This window comes from Eurosta solidaginis, chromosome 4 (genome assembly GCF_040869045.1).
Source record: "Eurosta solidaginis isolate ZX-2024a chromosome 4, ASM4086904v1, whole genome shotgun sequence".
Classification (NCBI taxonomy): Eukaryota; Metazoa; Arthropoda; class Insecta; order Diptera; family Tephritidae; genus Eurosta; species Eurosta solidaginis.
In genome coordinates, this window is record NC_090322.1 from 229,707,440 (window position 1) to 229,730,813 (window position 23,374).

Here is a 23,374-nt window from a genome sequence, read left to right on the forward strand (position 1 = left end):
TTGCCGGGTCAGGTCGGGGAGGCAATCAAATGGCATATATTGCCTGAGTAGTGAAGATGGAGCAGCCCCTGTGGCGTACCTATGCACATCTTTCTCGCATTGGTGGCCATTAACGCTCCGCTCATGTCTTGAAAAACCCTGAGAGCAAATTTGCATATACCACACTGTTGCTGCATTGCGCATTTAAAGACATACATATGTACCTAGCAGCTGAATATCACGTGTTGCTTTATTCGAACATAAAAATTTTGAGAAGAACAAAGAACAGATTGCGAAAGATAATATAGGGAGTTTCGGCATACAGTTGGCTACAAAGACACAAAGGCTCTGGTATTTGCAAAGAACTCAGACGCCTACATGCAAAGCTTAAGCTTTTAATATTTGAAAAGGGGCACACCATTAGGCAGCTGTACAAATAACTTTTTTGTATTGGAAACTTGCCGAAAGTTAGCATTATGGACAACTACTGAAACTAATTCAAAGTCTTAAAATAATAGCAACTTAAAATGTACTTATGCATATAAAACAGCGAATACGAAAATATCTTTCCTCCACATTCTGCTCCTCTTTCTACCCTTCCTACTCCTGCTCTTCCTCTTCCCACTATTTTTCCTCTTACTCCTCCCACTCTTTCTATTCCTTATTTCATTACCCTCTTCCATTTGCCTATTAAAGCTTTTTAAAGATGGGCCATAATCCTGCTAATTCCTAATTTGAGAAAAAGGAAAGATCATTATTGTTGTAGGTGGTATACTTAGCGACCACTGCAGTGGTTGAATTTCAATCACTGGGCAAACTCTAGTAGTAATAAAGACGGGTGTTATTTGTAAACTTTATTTTGAAATATTTCAACTAAGATCTGCAAACTTGCAGCAATAGACTTCATTGCATCCGCTTGGGTTTTTACAACTTCCGAAATTTTCTTCACCTCCTGAGCTTGAATTTTTGCAGCTTCTGCCTGCTCCTTTGCATACTTCGCTGTGCTTTCTTCGAACAATGTTTTTGTTCCCCTTGCACGGTGTGCTGATGTTGTTGTATTGTTAAGGTCTATGTTAGGTGATGATATGTTCTGTGCAGAGGGTGATATCGGATTTGCAGGTGTGTCTGAACATGTAATCGTGGAGGCGATGGCTGTTGTTGCTGCGATTGGTGCAGTGACTGGTGCTATTGTTGAACATTCGTTTCGCAATAGAGAATGAGGCTCTAAGAAGATTGGAGGTTGTAATTTAAACTGTTCAATCAAATTTCAAATAAGTTTTCGGAAATTCGAAAAAATTTAACAAAGTTTCGAACTTTGTATAGTTTTTTCGAGTATGCCGCTTTGAAGCTCAACTAATTTTATCAAGGTATAAGTTATAGGCCTCTCAAAATTCGCATTGTTTTTTTAAGCACTTTCCGAAGGGCGCATCAAAGTTTCTTCCATTTAAAACAAATAAAGCTATACGTATTTCACTTTTTAGTTCTACACTTATCACCTATTCGTAAACTTCATCTGTTTGCCTTCCAATAGGGTCACATGATTAGTTTTAAACTGTAGCTAAAAGATCCATTTAGATATGCTAGAATCAGTGAATTGTTTGATATCCAGTCCATTTCTCTACAAGGAAATGATCTTTATCGTTCGCTCGCGGCCATTAATATAATTTAGTCCTTTATTTCTGAACCCATGTAGAACAAATTTTTAATCAACTGTATCTTTTCGCTGTTTGTTTCCAAATAAAAATTTAGCGTTTATATTGGTTTCCGATCGGTTTTATTATTTTGTATATATGTTTGGTAAACTTTTCCGATCTATTGGGGAGTAGTGCAAATAAAACAAGTAATTTCACCCTAAAGCTCGACGTTTCGCAGCAAACACTGAATATGAAACATGGTTTCACATATAATCTTCTTATACTATAGACAATTCCACATACCTTCGATAGAAAGTTACTTATGTATGTACGAGTATATAAACTATTATGTCCTTATCGCAATATTTTGCCATTTTAAAATTGTTCTAAAGAAGGAGTTCTGTGTTGAAGGATCTTCGCTTTGATTTTATCGCACCAAATAATGACTTTACACTTCACTACTCATTAGTCTGTTAGATTCAAATCCTTTTATTCACATATGTGTACTATGCTCCCACGTTCTTTTTTGAGGCTATGCCGAGTGTTGTAATTGAATTTCGAATAAAACTATACTGTGATTTTCGTAGTTAATATGCCGATTCACTGGATATCCAATAAGATAAAGAAACAAAACTTACGTCAAAGCATAATACATCAAAGAAACTTTAGCCTGTCCCCCACAGTTGGTTAGCGGTAATCCTATACAAACTTTAGCAGTTGGGGGTCTGTGAGAGTCAGACAGATATCCTACCAATTAAGAGTTATTTGGGAGACCAGAAGAATACTAGTGGATCCGAAGCCCAGGTGATACTAAGAAGACAGCAAAATAGTGGATAGTCGAACATACCTTGAGCTAAAATGAATTATATTACATGCATTTCTATTAACCTTTTCATGAAAAGTCAAAGACTTTGTTACAGGCCTTGATTTAAATTATGAACTCGAGATTGGATCTATAATAAGTCGCAGTTACAAGGGAACACTCTTTTGAGTTTCGGACTCTTGGGATTACGGTTTAAGCTTAGTGTATCCCATTGACATACCTTGTCTACCTTTTAAATCTTAAAATAAAAAATTTCAAATCCACCGGCTGCTGAAACTTTTTCATTTAAGTGATTTTTAGGAAAAAATTTTTTGATATATTATTGTACAAAAATTAACTTACCTTCCGAAAAACTTTTCCAAACAATTTTTCTATTTTCTTCTTCCAGTCAATCGATAGATATCATATAGTATGTAATACTTCTAGTATATTGCTAATACAAAATGCTCGCAATGAGTTTTAAATTTGAAATCAAAAAAAGACAGCCTGCAAAATGTTTGTGATTGTAGCATCAAAAGTGTGTCAAGAAAAAAATTAAAATTTTGGTACATTCGATTATTGAATTCAAAAACGAAAACATTTAAACAGCAATATATCGGCACTATGATGTTTGTGAGTGTACCTAGCCTGTTGTAGCAATATAGGAGTATTACATACATATTGGGACAAATATTACCATCGCTAATATATATATGATAGATATGAAATTTTTAATATTTCGAGATATTTTTTTAATCAGCCTTTGATGGAAAAATCATTCGACTTGAGTCACCAATTTACGTTATAAGTTTATCCTATTTTAGATAAAAAAAATATTCTAATCTTTCCACGATTTCGGCTGAAAGCACAATGATTCAAGCTTCATGGTATACCAAGACTCCTTACTTTAGTTGGAAGAATGCGCCGAGAAAATTTCAATTTTTATAAAATGAAGAAGATCTGGCAGTTATGGCTCTAGTATCTTCAGAAATTTAAAAAAATTTGGATGTATTATGTATTTTTATTAAAGCGATGAAATAAAACAAAAATTAAAAAGACATATTTATTTTAAACTATTTTCTTCAATTCTTATAATTTTGAAATTTAAGTGTATTTAGGTTGTTTGCAGCCATTCTAAGTGGTCCAAAATCATACAGTATGATTAAAATGTGCATTAGTTGAAGACGTGAAACCTTGTAGTACTCTATCCTCTATTTGTCTTCATTTGAACAGCTTTTTTGCTTCTTCAATTGCCCGCGTTAATTTGTCAGCAATAGGTGCACGCCTAGTATTTGATGGTCTAGTTGTACGCCTCCTCGTTGTACGCCTCCTCGTTGTTCGCCTCCTCGTTGTTCGCCTCGTAGTGCGCCTAGTTGTAGACCTGGTCGTTGTGCTGCTTGTTGTTGTCGGCGTAGTTGTTGTGGTAGATGCTGTAGTGCTTGTCGTTGTTGGCGTAGTAGTTGAAGTTGTAGTGGGCGTAGTTGAAGTTGTAGTGGGCGTAGTTGTTGTGGTAGATGCTGTGGTGCTTGGCGTAGTTGAAGTTGTAGTGGGCGTAGTTGTTGTGGTGGATGCCGTGGTGCTTGTAGTTGTTGGCGTAGTTGAAGTAGTAGTGGGCGTAGTTGTTGTGGTGGATGCCGTGGTACTTGTCGTTGTTGGCGTAGTTGAAGTAGTAGTGGGCGTAGTTGTTGTGGTGGATGCCGTGGTGCTTGTCGTTGTTGGCGTAGTTGAAGTAGTAGTGGGCGTAGTTGTTGTGGTGGATGCCGTGGTACTTGTCGTTGTTGGCGTAGTTGAAGTAGTAGTGGGCGTAGTTGTTGTGGTAGATGCCGTGGTACTTGTCGTTGTTGGCGTAGTTGAAGTAGTAGTGGGCGTAGTTGTTGTGGTAGATGCCGTGGTGCTTGTCGTTGTTGGCGTAGTTGAAGTAGTAGTGGGCGTAGTTGTTGTGGTGGATGCCGTGGTACTTGTCGTTGTTGGCGTGTTTGAAGTAGTAGTGGGCGTAGTTGTTGTGGTAGATGCCGTGGTACTTGTCGTTGTTGGCGTAGTTGAAGTAGTAGTGGGCGTAGTTGTTGTGGTAGATGCCGTGGTGCTTGTCGTTGTTGGCGTAGTTGAAGTAGTAGTGGGCGTAATTGTTGTGGTGGATGCCGTGGTACTTGTCGTTGTTGGCGTAGTTGAAGTAGTAGTGGGCGTAATTGTTGTGGTAGATGCCGTGGTGCTTGTCGTTGTTGGCGTAGTTGAAGTAGTAGTGGGCGTAGTTGTTGTGGTGGATGCCGTGGTATTTGTCGTTGTTGGCGTAGTTGAAGTAGTAGTGGGCGTAGTTATTGTGGTAGATGATGTGGTGCTTGGCGTGGTTGAAGTAGTAGTGGGCGTAGTTGTTGTAGTGGATGCCGTGGTGCTTGTCGTTGTTGGCGTAGTTGAAGTAGTAGTGGGCGTAGTTGTTGTGGTGGATGCCGTGGTACTTGTCGTTGTTGGCGTAGTTGAAGTAGTAGTGGGCGTAGTTGTTATGGTAGATGCCGTGGTACTTGTCGTTGTTGGCGTAGTTGAAGTAGTAGTGGGCGTAGTTGTTGTGGTAGATGCCGTGGTGCTTGTCGTTGTTGGCGTAGTTGAAGTAGTAGTGGGCGTAGTTGTTGTGGTGGATGCCGTGGTACTTGTCGTTGTTGGCGTAGTTGAAGTAGTAGTGGGCGTAGTTGTTGTGGTAGATGCCGTGGTACTTGTCGTTGTTGGCGTAGTTGAAGTAGTAGTGGGCGTAGTTGTTGTGGTAGATGCCGTGTTGCTTGTCGTTGTTGGCGTAGTTGAAGTAGTAGTGGGCGTAGTTGTTGTGGTGGATGCCGTGGTACTTGTCGTTGTTGGCGTAGTTGAAGTAGTAGTGGGCGTAGTTGTTGTGGTAGATGCCGTGGTACTTGTCGTTGTTGGCGTAGTTGAAGTAGTAGTGGGCGTAGTTGTTGTGGTAGATGCCGTGGTGCTTGTCGTTGTTGGCGTAGTTGAAGTAGTAGTGGGCGTAGTTGTTGTGGTGGATGCCGTGGTATTTGTCGTTGTTGGCGTAGTTGAAGTAGTAGTGGGCGTAGTTATTGTGGTAGATGATGTGGTGCTTGGCGTGGTTGAAGTAGTAGTGGGCGTAGTTGTTGTGGTGGATGCCGTGGTGCTTGTCGTTGTTGGCGTAGTTGAAGTAGTAGTGGGCGTAGTTGTTGTGGTTGATGCCGTGGTACTTGTCGTTGTTGGCCTAGTTGAAGTTGTAGTGGGCGTAGTTGTTGTGGTGGATGCCGTGGTACTTGTCGTTGTTGGCGTAGTTGAAGTAGTAGTGGGCGTAGTTGTTGTGGTAGATGCCGTGGTACTTGTCGTTGTTGGCGTAGTTGAAGTAGTAGTGGGCGTAGTTGTTGTGGTAGATGCCGTGGTGCTTGTCGTTGTTGGCGTAGTTGAAGTAGTAGTGGGCGTAGTTGTTGTGGTGGATGCCGTGGTGCTTGTCGTTGTTGGCGTAGTTGAAGTAGTAGTGGGCGTAGTTGTTGTGGTAGATGCCGTGGTGCTTGTCGTTGTTGGCGTAGTTGAAGTAGTAGTGGGCGTAGTTGTTGTGGTGGATGCCGTGGTACTTGTCGTTGTTGGCGTAGTTGAAGTAGTAGTGGGCGTAGTTGTTGTGGTAGATGCCGTGGTACTTGTCGTTGTTGGCGTAGTTGAAGTAGTAGTGGGCGTAGTTGTTGTGGTAGATGCCGTGGTGCTTGTCGTTGTTGGCGTAGTTGAAGTAGTAGTGGGCGTAGTTGTTGTGGTGGATGCCGTGGTACTTGTCGTTGTTGGCCTAGTTGAAGTTGTAGTGGGCGTAGTTGTTGTGGTAGATGCCGTGGTACTTGTCGTTGTTGGCGTAGTTGAAGTAGTAGTGGGCGTAGTTGTTGGGGTAGATGCCGTGGTGCTTGTCGTTGTTGGCGTAGTTGAAGTAGTAGTGGGCGTAGTTGTTGTGGTAGATGCCGTGGTGCTTGTCGTTGTTGGCGTAGTTGAAGTAGTAGTTGGCGTAGTTGTTGAGGTGGATGCCGTGGTACTTGTCGTTGTTGGCGTAGTTGAAGTAGTAGTGGGCGTATTTGTTGTGGTAGATGCCGTGGTACTTGTCGTTGTTGGCCTAGTTGAAGTAGTAGTGGGCGTAGTTGTTGTGGTAGATGCCGTGGTGCTTGTCGTTGTTGGCGTAGTTGAAGTAGTAGTTGGCGTAGTTGTTGAGGTGGATGCCGTGGTACTTGTCGTTGTTGGCGTAGTTGAAGTAGTAGTGGGCGTATTTGTTGTGGTAGATGCCGTGGTACTTGTCGTTGTTGGCGTAGTTGAAGTAGTAGTGGGCGTAGTTATTGTGGTAGATGATGTGGTGCTTGGCGTGGTTGAAGTAGTAGTGGGCGTAGTTGTTGTGGTGGATGCCGTGGTAGTTGTCGTTGTTGGCGTAGTTGGAGTTGTAGCGGGCGTAGTTGTTGTGGTAGATGCTGTGGTGCTTGGCGTAGTTGAAGTAGTAGTGGGCGTAGTTGTTGTGGTGGATGCCGTGGTACTTGTCGTTGTTGGCGTAGTTGAAGTAGTAGTGGGCGAAGTTGTTGTAGTAGATGCCGTGGTACTTGTCGATGTTGACGTAGTTGGAGTTGAAGTGGGCGTAGTTTCCGTGGTAGATGCTGTTGTGCTTGTCGTAGTTGAAGTAGTAGTGGGCGTAGTTGTTGTGGTGGATGCCGTGGTACTTGTCGTTGTTGGCGTAGTTGGAGTTGTAGCGGGCGTAGTTGTTGTGGTAGATGCCGTAGTACTTGGCGTATTTGAAGTTGTAGTGGACGTAGTTGCTGTGGTAGATGCTGTGGTGCTTGGCGTAGATGAAGTAGTAGTGGGCGTAGTTGTTGTGGTAGATGCTGTGGTGCTTGGCGTAGTTGAAGTAGTAGTGGGCGTAGTTGTTGTGGTAGATGCTGTGGTGCTTGGCGTAGTTGAAGTAGTAGTGGGCGTAGTTGTTGTGGTAGATGCTGTGGTACTTGTCGTTGTTGGCGTAGTTAGGGTTGTAGTGGGCGTAGTTGCTGTGGTAGATGCTGTGGTGCTTGTCGTTGTTGGCGTAGTTGAAGTAGTAGTGGGCGTAGTTGTTGTGGTGGATGCCGTGGTACTTGTCGTTGTTGGCGTAGTTTGAGTTGTAGTGGGCGTAGTTGCTGTGGTAGATGCTGTGGTGCTTGGCGTAGTTGAAGTAGTAGTGGGCGTATTTATTGTGGTAGATGCTGTGATGCTTGGCGTAGTTGAAGTAGTAATGGGCGTAGTTGTTGTGGTGGATGCCGTGGTAATTGTCGTTGTTGGCGTAGTTGGAGTTGTAGCGGGCGTAGTTGTTGTGGTAGATGCCGTAGTACTTGGCGTATTTGAAGTTGTAGTGGACGTAGTTGCTGTGGTAGATGCTGTGGTGCTTGGCGTAGTTGAAGTAGTAGTGGGCGTAGTTGTTGTGGTAGATGCTGTGGTGCTTGGCGTAGTTGAAGTAGTAGTGGGCGTAGTTATTGTGGTAGATGCTGTGGTGCTTGGCGTAGTTGAAGTAGTAATGGGCGTAGTTGTTGTGGTGGATGCCGTGGTACTTGTCGTTGTTGGCGTAGTTGAAGTTGTAGTGGGCGTAGTTGTTGTGATAGATGCTGTGGTGCTTGGCGTAGTTGAAGTAGTAGTCGGCGTAGTTGTTGTGGTGGATGCCGTGGTACTTGTCGTTGTTGGCGTAGTTGGAGTTGTAATGGGCGTAGTTGCTGTGGTAGATACTGTGGTGCTTGGCGTAGTTGAAGTAGCAGTGGGCGTAGTTGTTGTGGTAGATGCTGTGGTGCTTGGCGTAGTTGAAGTAGTAGTGGGCGTAGCTGTTGTGGTAGATGCTGCTGTGCTTGGCGTAGTTGAAGTAGTAGTGGGCGTAGTTGTTGTGGTGGAAGCCGTAGTACTTGTCGTTGTTGGCGTAGTTGAAGTTGTAGTGGGCGTTGTTGAAGTAGCAGTGGGCGTGGTTGTTGTGGTAGATGCTGTGGTGCTTGGCGTAGTTGAGGTAGTAGTGGGCGTAGTTGTGGTGGTGGATGCCGTGGTGCTTGTCGTTGTTGGCGTAGTTGAAGTTGTAGTGGGCGTAGTTGCTGTGGTAGATGCTGTGGTGCTTGGCGTAGTAGAAGTAGTAGTGGGCGTAGTTGTTGTGGTAGATGCTGTGGTGCTTGGCGTAGTTGAAGTAGTAGTGGGCGTAGTTGTTGTGGTGGAAGCCGTGGTACTTGTCGTTGTTGGCGTAGTTGGAGTTGTAGCGGGCGTAGTTGCTGTGGTGCTTGGCGTAGTTGTTGTGGTGGATGCCGTGGTACTTATCGTTGTTGGCGTAGTTGAAGTTGTAGTGGGCGTAGTTGAAGAAGAAGTGGGCGTAGTTGTTGTGGTAGATGCCGTTGTGCTTGTCGTTGTTGGTGTAGTTGAAGTTGTAGTGGGCGTAGTTGAAGAAGAAGTGGGCGTAGTTGTTGTGGTAGATGCCGTTGTGCTTGTCGTTGTTGGTGTAGTTGAAGTTGTAGTGGGCGTAGTTGCTGTGGTAGATGCTGTGGTGCTTGGCGTAGTTGAAGTAGTAGTGGGCGTAGTTGTTGTGGTGGAAGCCGTGGTACTTGTCGTTGTTGGCGTAGTTGAAGTTGTAGTGGGCGTAGTTGCTGTGGTAGATGCTGTGGTGCTTGGCGTAGTTGAAGTAGTAGTGGGCGTAGTTGTTCTGGTGGAAGCCGTGGTACTTGTCGTTGTTGGCGTAGTTGAAGTTGTAGTGGGCGTTGTTGAAGTAGTAGTGGGCGTGGTTGTTGTGGTAGATGCTGTGGTGCTTGGCGTAGTTGAGGTAGTAGTGGGCGTAGTTGTGGTGGTGGATGCCGTGGTGCTTGTCGTTGTTGGCGTAGTTGAAGTTGTAGTGGGCGTAGTTGAAGAAGAAGTGGGCGTAGTTGTTGTGGTAGATGCCGTTGTGCTTGTCGTTGTTGGTGTAGTTGAAGTTGTAGTGGGCGTAGTTGCTGTGGTAGATGCTGTGGTGCTTGGCGTAGTTGAAGTAGTAGTGGGCGTAGTTGTGGTGGTGGAAGCCGTGGTACTTGTCGTTGTTGGCGTAGTTGAAGTAGTAGTGGGCGTTGTTGAAGTAGTAGTGGGCGTGGTTGTTGTGGTAGATGCTGTGGTGCTTGGCGTAGTTGAGGTAGTAGTGGGCGTAGTTGTGGTGGTGGATGCCGTGGTGCTTGTCGTTGTTGGCGTAGTTGAAGTTGTAGTGGGCGTAGTTGCTGTGGTAGATGCTGTGGGGCTTGGCGTAGTTGTTGTGGTGGATGCCGTGGTACTTGTCGTTGTTGGCGTAGTTGAAGTTGTAGTGGGCGTTGTTGAAGTAGTAGTGGGCGTAGTTGTGGTGGTAGATGCCGTGGTGCTTGTCGTTGTTGGCGTAATTGAAGTTGTAGTGGGCGCAGTTGTTGTGGTGGATGCCGTGGTACTTGTCGTTGTTGGCGTAGTTGAAGTTGTAGTGGGCGTAGCTGTGGTGGTGGATGCCGTGGTACTTATCGTTGTGGGCGTAGTTGTTGTAGTGGATTCCGTGGTACCTGTTGTTGTAGGCGTCGTAGTGGCAGTAGTAGTCGGCGTAGTTGATGTAGGTGTGGTAGTTGCATCCGTTGAGCCTTGAGAATACACTGCGGCCACTAAGGTGGCCGTAAGCATGAGCGAAAGTAAATATTTCCTCATTATATAATTTCTTATTCTCACGCAGTTATAGGAAAATGTTGCACTGGCAGTTGATTTCAGTAAACTGTTTGCGACACAAAAATTTCACCACCTTATATAGCGATATCGATACTTAGGAGCTTCATTAAAACAAGAATATATATGACTTATCTGTGTAAATAATGACATTCATTGTTTCTCTGCTTTCGTCGCCTTCTTGTCAGAGTTAGGAATGTGCATTTTTCTTCTAGTTTGAGTTAATTAGAAAAAAGTGTAAGAGGCACTCCATTAACTGAAAAGGGAAATCGTATAGAAAAATAATACCGAACAACTTGAAGTTTACGGAAAAAGATGGACTTATCAACGGTTATCAGTGTTTTTTAATCAATCCGATTTCATATCTAAAAAATGGACTTGTGTCCTTTTGAGAACAGAGGGTTCATATGTACTCATTCTAGTTAAAAGAGAAGAAGCCAAAAAATATTTACACAAACAACTTGTTTTTATCAAATATGAAGATAGTTTTTATCAAATATGAAGATAGTTTTTATGGACATATCTTATATCATCATAAAAAACACTTGCGAGCAGTGGCGTAGTGAGTTTTCTTGCGCCCGGGAAAATATTTTTTGCATCCGAAATTTCCTACAATGAACAAAGATGCATAAAAATCCTCAAATCGCTGCAACGGAGAAAGTTGCATGGCTGCCAAATTTCCCACTTAAAACTGCCCCGGAATATCTTCTTAAGACGTCTGAAGCATCCCAAAAGACAATTGATTGATGTAGCTGCGCCTCCAGGTTAGATAAGAAGACATATGGATAAGCCCTATGACGAGATCTGGTGTAGTATGATCCAGAGCAACACGAACGCAGAGTCTGCGATTTCCTTCAAACTCAGGCTGTCGCCTTTGCAGACATCGCCGAAGAAGACTGCACACTTCCGAAGGATATGCGCGTTACTCTGCCCAATTTCGATCTCTATGTATGGCCCCAGCCTGGTGCATAGCACAAATCATGTATTCGTCTGTAATGTGGAACAAAAATCTGTAATAGCCACTTTTTTTTTGCTAAAACCATATTGAAACTGCTTGATTTCTTAGACCTCTGTTAGATAAATTTATTTAAAGTTTCTTGAGTGTTCTTTCCTATTAACCCAGGCGAGGAATTTGTACAACAAAAATAAGAACCATACATGGGCGGACGGGAAAAAGACTACGCCGCCTAGTTCTGTCGATGATAAACAGGAAAATGTATATTGCGCTGCTCTCTGCATGTCATCACAACAAAATCGGGATATTCCACAAATTAATCTTCCCCAGTTGGACTAGGTGAATCGTCCAGCTGCTAAGACCTGCAACATCTCTGAATGCTGGTATGAGCCATGCATGGTTTAATCGTACAAATTCAAAAAAAAAAAAAAAAACTATTAACCGAACTAAAAAAAATCATACCAAATTTTCGATCTGTTTAATTTTAATTTTTTATCGAGCATTTCTAAAGTCAAATATACTAAAATTTTTGTTGGTATCCTTTGGTTTGGCATTTCCACAAAGTTTTCGAGAGAGATTTAAAATTTTTTTTAAGTCAAAAAATCATTACGGCTCCGAGAAGAGAGAATGGTTTTACCTTCCTATACTTTTAACATGGGTTGAAGATATAATCTATAAGTAGAATCAAATACATATTTAATAATAATATGATTACATTAGTAATAATATACATTAGTAATACTGAGATAGCTAAGTTTGGAAAACATCTTCTCCATACGAGATTATGAAAGTAACTAATTCTAACGGAGTTTTAGGTAAAATTTTTTTCTACTGCGAAGTAATATTTTGCAGACACATATTTCAATAAAATGTTCTGTTCCATCGAAATCTGTATTATAAAATTAAACCAAGTTCTTACAATTTCGTCGCTATTATCCCTGTTTAACAAATTTCCAACTTCTAAAAGAAATCCAAATATAAAATTAAGGTAGTTTAGTCGTGTAAGTCTTGTAAGTATTTTTTGTTGGAGACGATCGAGAACACTTTTCATGACGCGAGAATTTTCACATTCTGCGGAAAGACCAATATCTCTAGCCGATTTTGCGGTGCCTCCCTTCACGTTTTACTATACCAATATCACATTTTGCACAAAGAGACTTCGCTTTTTCTATTGCTTCTTCACAGAGTGTGTCTTGAATTTCGGGTTCACGTTTGACGGTTTTTGTAAAAGTATTTTTTAATAATTCCTGTCGTAACGTCGAGCATGAGAAAAAAAGATATATGTTTTCAATTATTCCACAACCTTTCGCAAATGTTCTGCATATATGCATGCATTTTTTAGTATAGAAATTTTTTTCTAGCAAACAGTTATAACAGTTAATTAACAAATTACAAAACTAAAAGCTCAAACAATATGGTAGAATTTTCTATATTGCAGGCTAGGCTTAGAGTTATCCTTAACACGCCGTTACTTTGGCAATATTTAAAAACAAAGTGGACATCGACCTTCGCTTATTAAAAAAAGGATCATTATTACAAGTTTAAATTACACTAAGATCGACTTCCATAACTAAGCTATTGATAAAGGATCAGAATAAAGGAAATCTCTCTGCACGAGAGAAATGAATCAGATAAGTAGACGCTGCTGGTTTCCTGAGCTCGACAGGCAAATACAAAGAGAAGTCTATTCATAAGACGGCGGACATAGCAGGGTTATACATATTCAGAGTTGTGTTTCATTAAAGGCCACAAAAGATTTGCCAACTTTAAACTTAATTGTTTACTTTAGAATTAATACAACCTTTTTACATACACCCGAACATAGACACCTTTTCTTGTTTATATATATTGTGACGAATATTAGCAACACTAAGGGATACTATCATCTCTAAGCCGATACTAAGCAGTGACTTGTATGCACATCAACAAATCAATCACTATGTCTACCCATATGTCCATACAAGCAGCGGATAGTAACTCACAAACACATGCATATATCTGAGATACTCCCGAAAGTATGCAATCATTTGTGCAAGCATCACTCACATATACACGCGCATGTGCTATGCCAGAAGCTATAAAATCGTGCATCTGTAGATATAGCTAAGAAATTTATAGCCTGTAAACGAGAAGTAAATTCTAGAAATAGAAACGCCTAGGAGTATGCGAAAGACATATAACAGAGTATAAAAGAGGTAAAGCTGAGAATCAGTAATGAGTTTGGTTTAAGCAAGCTATCAGTTGCGAAGTATAAATGTTATTGTGAAGTACCTTAATGAAGGCCATTTTGAATTATTGATTAGTGGAGTTATTTTTCAGTTTTGTGATTCGAACGTTAGTAGAAGGTTGCAAATAAGCGGAATTGCACCAAATTCGTTACAATTGGTGTCAGAAGGGGAATTGTTGAATAAATTTCGAAGTTTGCGAATACAACTGGACATGACAAAGTTGAGTGAATTGAGGATCCAGCAACTGAAAGAGGAGTTGGAGAGCCGTGGATTGAATACAACCGGCAAGAAGATCGAACTCCAAGTACGGCTACGAGAGGTAATGGAGTTGCAAGGAATTGATGTGGACGAGTATGGGTTTTATACTGATGTGGAAGAGCCAGTGACTAAAATGGAGGAGAAGATAGAGACTCCGAATACTAGCAGGTTTGAAACAAAAATCAACCGAAATGTCATCTCAACTGGAAGAACAAAAGACGAATATAACATCTCAACTGGAATCACGAGACACGTATAGCATCGAAGATTGAGGCACAAGAAACGCGTATGTCAGAAATGTCGACACAGATTACATCCAAGATGGAAACTCAACTGGAAGAACAGAAGACATATATAGCATCCCAACTGAAATCACAAAAGGCACGTATTTCAGAAATGACGTCGCAAGTGTCGTCTCAACTGGAAGACGAAAAGACATATATGGTATCTCAATTGGAATCGCAAGAGGCACGTATATCTGAAATGTCGGCAGGAATTTTGGAAAAGGTATCATCAAAATTGGAAGCGCAGGATACAAAAATGGCTCAATTTCAGGCAGAAATAGATGATTTAAAAGGTCGTATGGAGCAGTTACAACTAATTCGCCCAGCTGTTTCAGCAAGCAATCAGAAGGTAAAAACTCCATCTTTTGACGGATCTGTTCCCTTCCAGGTCTTTAAGCTGCAGTTTGAACAGACAGCAGCAATGAACAGCTGGAATGCTGAAGATAAAGTTGCAGCTCTATTCGTAGCATTGAAGGGGCCAGCAGCCGAAATCCTACAGACGATTCCCGAAGGAGAGCGGAACAGCTATGAAGCATTGATGGCCGCTGTAGAGCGACGTTGTGGAAGCGAATGAAGGAAACAAATCTACCAAATAGAATTGAAAAACCGCTGCCAAAGATCTAACGAGACCTTGCAGGAGCTTGATTCGGACACTGAAAGATTGGACTTCTAGCAAACGCGGACGCACCCGTGGAATACACTGAAAGGGTAAAGATTCAGAGCTTTATAAATGGCTTACGAGATGTGGAAAGGAAATGAGCTACATATGGGAATCTAAAACTAACATTTGCTGAAACGGTATCGCATGCACTGACCCAGGAAGCAGCCTCGCTTTTGAGTAAGCCAGCATACAAAGTCCATCGTGTGGAAGTAGAAAGGCCAGATTGGGTGGACACAATTTTGGATGCACTGAAGGGATCACAACAGAAAAATTCTGGAGTTATGAAATGTTTCAAGTGCGGCAACCCAGGCCACATTGCACGTCATTACAGCACCGGTCCTAATAGTCTCAACTATGTAAACGCAGAGCTGAATGATATGAGAAAATCTCCAAATCCACACAATCGTTAAACTAAAGCGATTCAGCCGCAAGGGGCAACAGCTGTCGCCCTCAGTTAAATGCCCCATAATCTCTATCTCGCAAATTGGAAGAAGGTCAAGCAATCTTACTATCGGAGGACATGTGGAATGTTTATATAATAAATACATCTCCCGTTTCGAAGAAGAGTTAAAGCAAAATCCCAAGGCCTTTTGGAACTTTGTCCGTACAAAAAAAGGTTGCTCCAATATTCCAACCTCTGTCAATTTTAATGGCATTAGTTCAAACAGTTTAGTGGAAACAGTGAACCTTTTTGCTGATTTTTTCAAATCTAATTTTGTTGTTGACTCTAATATTTCTGATGTTAGGGTTGGTTCTGATACAGCTAATTCCTTGGACTTTGGCTCATTATTGGTATCGGAATCAGATATTATTATTGGCATCTCGTCCCTACAATCTTCTTTAAAAAAAGATATTGATGGGCTGTCTCCTTTTTTGGTTAAAAAATGTAGTAGTTCGCTATGCGTGCCATTGTGCCATATCTAAAATGTGTCATTGTCCACTGGCGTTTTCATTGATCGATGGAAATTGGCTTCTATTATTCCAATCTTCAAGTCTGGAAATAAGGGCGAGGTAGCAAACAACAGGCCAATCTCTAAACTATCAACCTGTTCAAAACTGTTTGAGAAAGTAGTAAAGGAGAAGTTGGCTTTTGCTATTAAAGGAATAATCGATCCATGTCAGCATGGGTTTGTGGTTCAACAGTGACAAACTTAGCTGTTTTTTCGCAATACTGTGTTTCTGATTTTAAGGATGGGTATCAAGTTGATACTATATATACAGATTTCTCTAAGGCGTTTGATACAGTGCCCCACAAGATACTTCTTCAGAAACTTGAGTACATTGGTTTCCATTCTGCTTTTCTGTCATGGTTAAAGTCATACCTGACAAACCGAATTTTATTTGTTGAAATCGAGAATATGAGGTCGTATGAGTTCTTGGCAACCTCTGGGGTGCCACAAGGTAGTATTCTCGGTCCAATCTTATTTGTTATCTTCATTAATGACGTCGGCTTATATTTAAAGCATTCAAATTATTTACTTTATGCTGATGATTTAAAACTGTTTAGGCGTATCACCACTGTATCTGATGCATTGCTCCTACAGAGAGATTTGGATGCTCTTAATGTGTGGGCTTTTAATAATCATCTGAGACTTAACAGTAGCAAATGTTGGCATATCACGTTTTCTAGATCTACAAGTGCGCTTACGTCAACATACTATATCGCTAATACATATCTTGCCTCGGTCAAAGAATTTCGTGATCTTGGTGTCATTTTCGACTCTTCGTTCACTTTCGTTAACCATGTTAACTATCTTATACCAAAAGCGTATGCTAATTTAGCTTTTTTACGGCGTTATGCGAAGGATTTTAAGCACCCATACACTAGGAGTATATTGTATAATTCATTAGTGCGATCTAAATTAGAGTACGCCTCTATCATATGGAATCCCATTTACAGCACATACTCTGCTAGAATTGAAAGGGTTCAACGTAAATTCATTCGATTCGCCCTCCTACCCCTTCATTTTGTTAATCCCCTACCACCTTATATAAACAGGTGCATCCTTATAAATGTTATGCCACTGCATGTCAGACGCTCAGTACAACATTTAATGTTTATTTACGATATTATCTCTGGTACTATTGATTGCTCAGCTCTGTTGGAGCAGTTAAATTTTCTAGTTCCTAGTAGATCTCTACGCTCTCATAATATATTCTACGGTGAAGTTCTGAGAACCAATTACCTTAGCTTTGCCCCTCTCACAAGAGGTCTCGAAGAGTTTAATAAAATTTCCAGAATGCTAAATCTTGACTTTGCAATGCCCAGGCCTTTGTTTAAGTTACGGATTGAGTCTTACTATCGAGAAAATTTATCTCATCCTTGAATTAATTAATTTTAGTTGCTTAGTTTTAAGTTAATTTGCAAACTTGTAAATCTAGTCAGTAAGGTTTCTGCCATTGACTCAATAAATATGAATATGAATATGAATATGAAAAGGAACATTTACTGACTGTAGATACGGGTGTATCCCATTCCATCATTCGAATAGATTTAGTCAACAAGAAGATAAAACCATGTAGTTTGGAATACAAGCACTGTTCGAAGGCTGAGGCCAAAGAAGACATTATAGATGTCCGGCTAATGACTGTAACGTGTACGGATGAATGGGACAAGGAACAACTAAGGAAGTGTCGGCTACAAAATACAGATCTGTCACGTGTTACGCAAGGGCTCGAAAGAAACGAAAGACCAAATAGTGGGGAGATGTCAGCAGAGATTCCCATTGCGAAGTCATATTGGGCACAGTGTAACAGCTTAGAGTTGACATCCGGTTGCTTACATCGAGTATGGGAGAGTGAGGATGGTCATAGTAAGAGGAAACTGATAGTTGTTCCAAGGAAAAGGATTCCTGAAGTTCTCAGTGAACTACAAAACGGTCTAAGTGGACGTCATCTTGGAATCACGAAAACGCTCGAGAAAATTAAGAAGAGATTCTATCGGCTTGGTTACCGTCAGTCGGTCACCGGGTGGATTGCCAACAGCGAGGTTTGCAATAGAGCGAAAGGGCCCAAAAGACGAAGTCATGGCCAGATACAGCAGTATATTTCAGGTGCACCATTTTAAAGGATCGCCATGGATGTCGCAGGTCCATTTCCTACTAGCAACCGCGGAAACAAATACGTACTGGTGGTTATGGATTATTTCAGAGGCAGACAGGGCAGTATTGCCTGAGTGGTTCTAACCACTGAAACGAACCGCTTCGATTTTTGAGGTGGATTGCAGCCCTGATTTTGATACTTCATTCAGTGTCAAACGGAGTTCCACGCAGGTTCCACTGAGTTCCACAATAGTTTGACACTGACCGAAGTGTCAAACTGCAGTGCATTAGAAAGAGAAAGTAATTGTTTTCTTCTCATACATAGCATACTTGTAAACCTGTACTATGCAAACTACACACAGGAAGCATAAAAACAAAAAGTTACCAAAAGTTTGCTCAACGACTAAACTGAAAACCAATATCAGAAACCAGCCTTCTTGGCAAATAGTAAATGCTTTCTGGGAACTTTGCTACTTGCTGCTTCTAAATCTGATAGATGTGGCACTTCTTATAGCTGCATTCTTAGCCTTGCGAGCGCAGGGCACAAGCGCAAGGCATGCTCTATCATTTCCTTCTTTAACCCGCACTTCCTATATCTGATATCACTGACAAGGCCTAATTTAAAAGCATGTGATACCAGAGGGCAGTGTCTAATCACAATACCCATCATGAGCCTACAGCTCCCTCTTTTTGTTAATCTAATGTTGTACGACCTGCACATGATCTTCGACACATTGCAGCCCCGCGATTTGTTCCACGCCTTTGCTGCGTGCTCGGTCATGTGCAGCTCTCGCCTTCTTCTCATCTCGCCTAATCTGATTGGAAGTTCTACGTAGCAAGCTTCAAGCGATGCGCCTTAATTAGCCAGCTCATCCTCTTTTTCATTTCCATTTATTCTCATATGCCCAGGGACCTGCTACACTGTAACACACTTTCAGATGTTGTCCAATGAAATATTATTTCCTTAATCGCTGCTAGGTAGTCTCTTTTTCCTATATTTGATGACGCTGTATTGAACAAAGGAGATTTGAGAAGTTTAACGCAAACAAACTTGAGGTTATAGAGAACAATCAACAACGAACAGGAGGTGTTAAACGGGTCTGAATAATATTTAAAAAACAAAAAAATGCGGGGTTGTGGCTAAAATGTCTAGCAAAATTTAGCGAACAAAACATGTGGCTTTCCGAAAAAGTCACTAACAACTTTCGGAAAAAGAAAAACAGCCTTAAAATGTTTGAAGTTCATTTGATCAAGCAATTGTTTGGTTGAGAAATGTCGTTATTGCGACCCAATTGTGGGATTTTAAAGTATCGATTAATAATTTGTCGAAATGAAGCCCTTGTGGGCATCTCTGATTTAAAGTATCGAATTCTGACCTGTTTTTGGGGTTCTGAAAGCGGAGGTCTTGTATCTCCTCGTAAAACGAACCAGTTCCGTATTGTCTGAGCGGATTCCACTCCGCATGATTCAGCCCAACTTTTCACGGTTTTCAGATAATCCTGAAAAATTTTTTCGGGATGTCCGGAAAATCCCCCTGCAAAGATTGCTGGGTCAGGTTTGGGAGGCAATGGAACGGCATACATTGCCTGAGTGGTGGAAATAGAGCAGCCTCTGTGACATACCTCTGCAAATCTTTCTCGCATAGGTGGCCATTAACGCTCCGTTCACGTCTTGAAAAACCCTGAGAGCAAATTTTCATGTACCACACTGTTGCTGCATTGCGCATGATATTAAGACGAGTTAATAAAATAAATAACAAGTAAGGAAGGCTAAGTTCGGGTGTAACCGAACATTACATACTCAGTTGAGAGCTATGGAGACAAAATAAGGAAAATCACCATGTAGGAAAACCTAGGGTAACCCTGGAATGCGGTTGTATGACACGTGTATCAAATGGAAGGTATTAAAGAGTATTTTAAGAGAGAGTAGGCCATAGTTCTATGGATGGACGCCATTTAGGGATATCGCCATAAAGGTGGACCAGGGATGACTCTAGAATTTGTTTGTACGATATGGGTATCAAATGAAAGGTGGTAATGAGTATTTTAAAAGGGAATGGGCTTTAGTTCTATAGGTGAACGCCTTTTCGAGAAATCGCCATAAAGGTGGACCAGGGGTGACTCTAGAATATTTTTGTACGATATGGGTATCAAATGAAAGGTGTTACTGAGCATTTTAAAAGGGAATGGGCTTTAGTTCTATAGGTGAACGCCTTTTCGAGAAATCGCCATAAAGGTGGACCAGGGGTGACTCTAGAATATTTTTGTACGATATGGGTATCAAATGAAAGGTGGTAATGAGTATTTTAAAAGGGAATGGGCTTTAGTTCCATAGGTTGACGCCGTTTCGAGATATCGCCATAAAGGTGGACCAGGGGCGATTTTAGAATGTGTTTGTATGATATGGGAATCAAATGAAAGGTGTTACTGAGCATTTTAAGAGGGAGTGGGCATTAGGTCTATAGGTGGACGCCTTTTCGAGATTTCGCCATTAGGGTGGGCCAGGGGTGACTCTAGAATGTTTGTACGATATGGGTATCAAATGAAAGGTGGTAATGAGTATTTTAAAAGGGAGTAATCCTTAGTTCTATAGGTGGACGCCTTTTCGAGATATCGCCATAAAGGTGGACCAAGGGTGACTCTAGAATGTTTGTACGATATGGGTATCAAACGAAAGGTGTTACTGAGCATTTTAAGAGGGGTGGGCATTAGGTCTATAGGTGGACGTCTTTTCGAGATATCGCCATTAGGGTGGGCCATGGGTGACTCTAGAATGTGTTTGAACGATATGGGAATCAAATGAAAGGTGTTACTGAGCATTTTAAGAGGGAGTGGGCATTAGGTCTATAGGTGGACGCCTTTTCGAGATGTCGCCATTAGGGTGGGCCAGGGGTGACTCTAGAATGTTTGTACGATATGGGTATCAAGCGAAAGGTGTTAATGAGCATTTTAAGAGGGAGGGGGCATTAGGTCTATAGGTGGACGCTTTTTCGAGATATCGCCATTAGAGTGGGCAGGGGTGACTCTAGAATGTGTTTGTACGATATGGGTATCAAATGAAAGGTGGTAATGAGTACTTTAAAAGGGAGTAATCCTTAGTTCTATAGGTGGACGCCTTTTCGAGATATCGCCATAAAGGTGGACCAAGGGTGACTCTAGAATGTTTGTACGATATGGGTATCAAACGAAAGGTGTTACTGAGCATTTTAAGAGGGGTGGGCATTAGGTCTATAGGTGGACGCCTTTTCGAGATATCGCCATTAGGTTGGGCCAGGGTGACTCTAGAATGTGTTTGTACGATATGGGTATCAAATGAAAGGTGGTAATGAGTATTTTAAAAGGGAGTAATCCTTAGTTCTATAGGTGGACACCTTTTCGAGATATCGCCATAAAGGTGGAGCAAGGGTGACTCTAGAATGTTTGTACGATATGGGTATCAAACGAAAGGTGTTACTGAGCATTTTAAGAGGGAGTGAGCATTAGGTCTATAGGTGGACGCCTTTTCGAGATATCGCCATTAGGGTGGGCCATGGGTGACTCTAGAATGTGTTTGAACGATATGGGAATCAAATGAAAGGTGTTACTGAGTATTTTAAGAGGGAGTGGGCATTAGGTCTATAGGTGGACGCCTTTTCGAGATGTCGCCATTAGGGTGGGCCAGGGGTGACTCTAGAATGTTTGTACGATACGGGTATCAAGCGAAAGGTGTTAATGAGCATTTTAAGAGGGAGGGGGCATTAGGTCTATAGGTGGACGCTTTTTCGAGATATCGCCATTAGGGTGGGCAGGGGTGACTCTAGAATGCGTTTGTACGATATGGGTATCAAATGAAAGGTGGTAATGAGTATTTTAAAAGGGAGTAATCCTTAGTTCTATAGGTGGACGCCTTTTCGAGATATCGCCATAAAGGTGGACCAAGGGTGACTCTAGAATGTTTGTACGATATGGGTATCAAACGAAAGGTGTTACTGAGCATTTTAAGAGGGGTGGGCATTAGGTCTATAGGTGGACGCCTTTTCGAGATATCGCCATTAGGGTGGGCCATGGGTGACTCTAGAATGTGTTTGAACGATATGGGAATCAAATGAAAGGTGTTACTGAGCATTTTAAGAGGGAGCGGGCATTAGGTCTATAGGTGGACGCCTTTTCGAGATGTCGCCATTAGGGTGGGCCAGGGGTGACTCTAGAATGTTTGTACGATATGGGTATCAAGCGAAAGGTGTTAATGAGCATTTTAAGAGGGAGGGGGCATTAGGTCTATAGGTGGACGCTTTTTCGAGATATCGCCATTAGGGTGGGCAGGGGTGACTCTAGAATGTGTTTGTACGATATGGGTATCAAATGAAAGGTGGTAATGAGTATTTTAAAAGCGAGTAATCCTTAGTTCTATAGGTGGACACCTTTTCGAGATATCGCCATAAAGGTGGACCAAGGGTGACTCTAGAATGTTTGTGCGATATGGGTATCAAACGAAAGGTGTTACTGAGCATTTTAAGAGGGAGTGAGCATTAGGTCTATAGGTGGACACCTTTTCGAGATATCGCCATTAAGGTGGGCCAGGAGTGACTCTAGAATGTGTTTGTACGATATGGGTATCAAATGAAAGGTGGTAATGAGTATTTTAAAAGGGAATGGGCTTTAGTTCTATAGGTGAACGCCTTTTCGAGAAATCGCCATAAAGGTGGACCAGGGGTGACTCTAGAATATGTTTGTACGATATGGGTATCAAATGAAAGGTGTTAATGAATATTTTCAAAGGGAGTGATCCTTAGTTCCATAGGTGGACGCCGTTTCGAGATATCACCATAAAGGTGGACCAGGGGTGACTCTAGAATGTGTTTGTACGATATGGGTATCAAATGAAAGGTGGTAATGGGTATTTTAAAAGGGAGTAATCCTTAGTTCTATAGGTGGACGCCTTTTCGAGATATCGCCATAAAGGTGGACCAAGGGTGACTCTAGAATGTTTGTACGATATGGGTATCAAACGAAAGGCGTTACTGAGCATTTTAAGAGGGAGTGGGCATTAGGTCTATAGGTGGACACCTTTTCGAGATATCGCCATTAGGGTGGGCCAGGGGTGACTCTAGAATGTTTGTACGAAATGGGTATCAAACGAAAGGTGTTACTGAGCATTTTAGGAGGGAGTGGGCATTAGGTCTATAGGTGGACGCCTTTTCGAGATATCGCCATTAGGGTGGGCCAGGGGTGACTCTAGAATGTTTGTACGATATGGGTATTAAACGAAAGGTGTTACTGAGCATTTTAAGAGGGAGTGGGCATTAGGTATATAGGTGGACGCCTTTTTGAGATATCGCCATTAGGGTGGGCCAGGGGTGACTCTAGAATGTTTGTACGATATGGGTTAATAACGAAAGGTAGTACTGAGCATTTTAAGAGGGAGTGAGCATTAGGTGTATAGGTGGACGCCTTTTCGAGTTATCACCATTAGGGTGGGCCAGGGGTGACTCTAGAATGTGTTTTTACGATATGGATATCAAATTAAAGGTATTAATGAGGGTTTTAAAAACGAGTGGCCCTAGATGTATATGTGAAGGCGTTTTCGCGATATCGACCGAAATGTGGACCGGGTGATCCAGAAAATCATCTGTCGGGTACTGCTAATTTATTTATATATGCAATACCACTAACAGTATTCCTGCCAAGATTCCAAACGCTGTTGATTTCGCCTTGTAGAACTTTTTTTTTCCAAAGTTATATTTTGCGTCAATAAGTAAATCCAATTACCATGTTTCATCCCTTTTTCGTATTTGGTATAGAATTATGGCATTTTTTTAATTTTTCGTATTTTTCGATATCGATAAAGTGGGCGTGGTTATGGTCGGATTTCGGCCATTTTTTATACGAAGTTAAAGT

General features: G+C 41.8%; 1 protein-coding gene across 1 annotated transcript; it reads right to left on the bottom strand.

Moving 5' to 3' along the window:
- Positions 1-3,416: 3,416 nt before the first annotated feature.
- On the bottom strand, positions 3,417-10,099 carry LOC137248801 (mucin-2-like). The gene is made up of 2 exons (XM_067779699.1): positions 6,533-10,099; positions 3,417-6,118 (listed from the first exon to the last, which is right to left on the bottom strand). The coding sequence occupies exons 1-2, from the start codon at positions 10,054-10,056 to the stop codon at positions 3,637-3,639; spliced, it is 6,006 nt and encodes a 2,001-aa protein (XP_067635800.1). The 5' UTR covers positions 10,057-10,099; the 3' UTR covers positions 3,417-3,636.
- Positions 10,100-23,374: the final 13,275 nt, after the last annotated feature.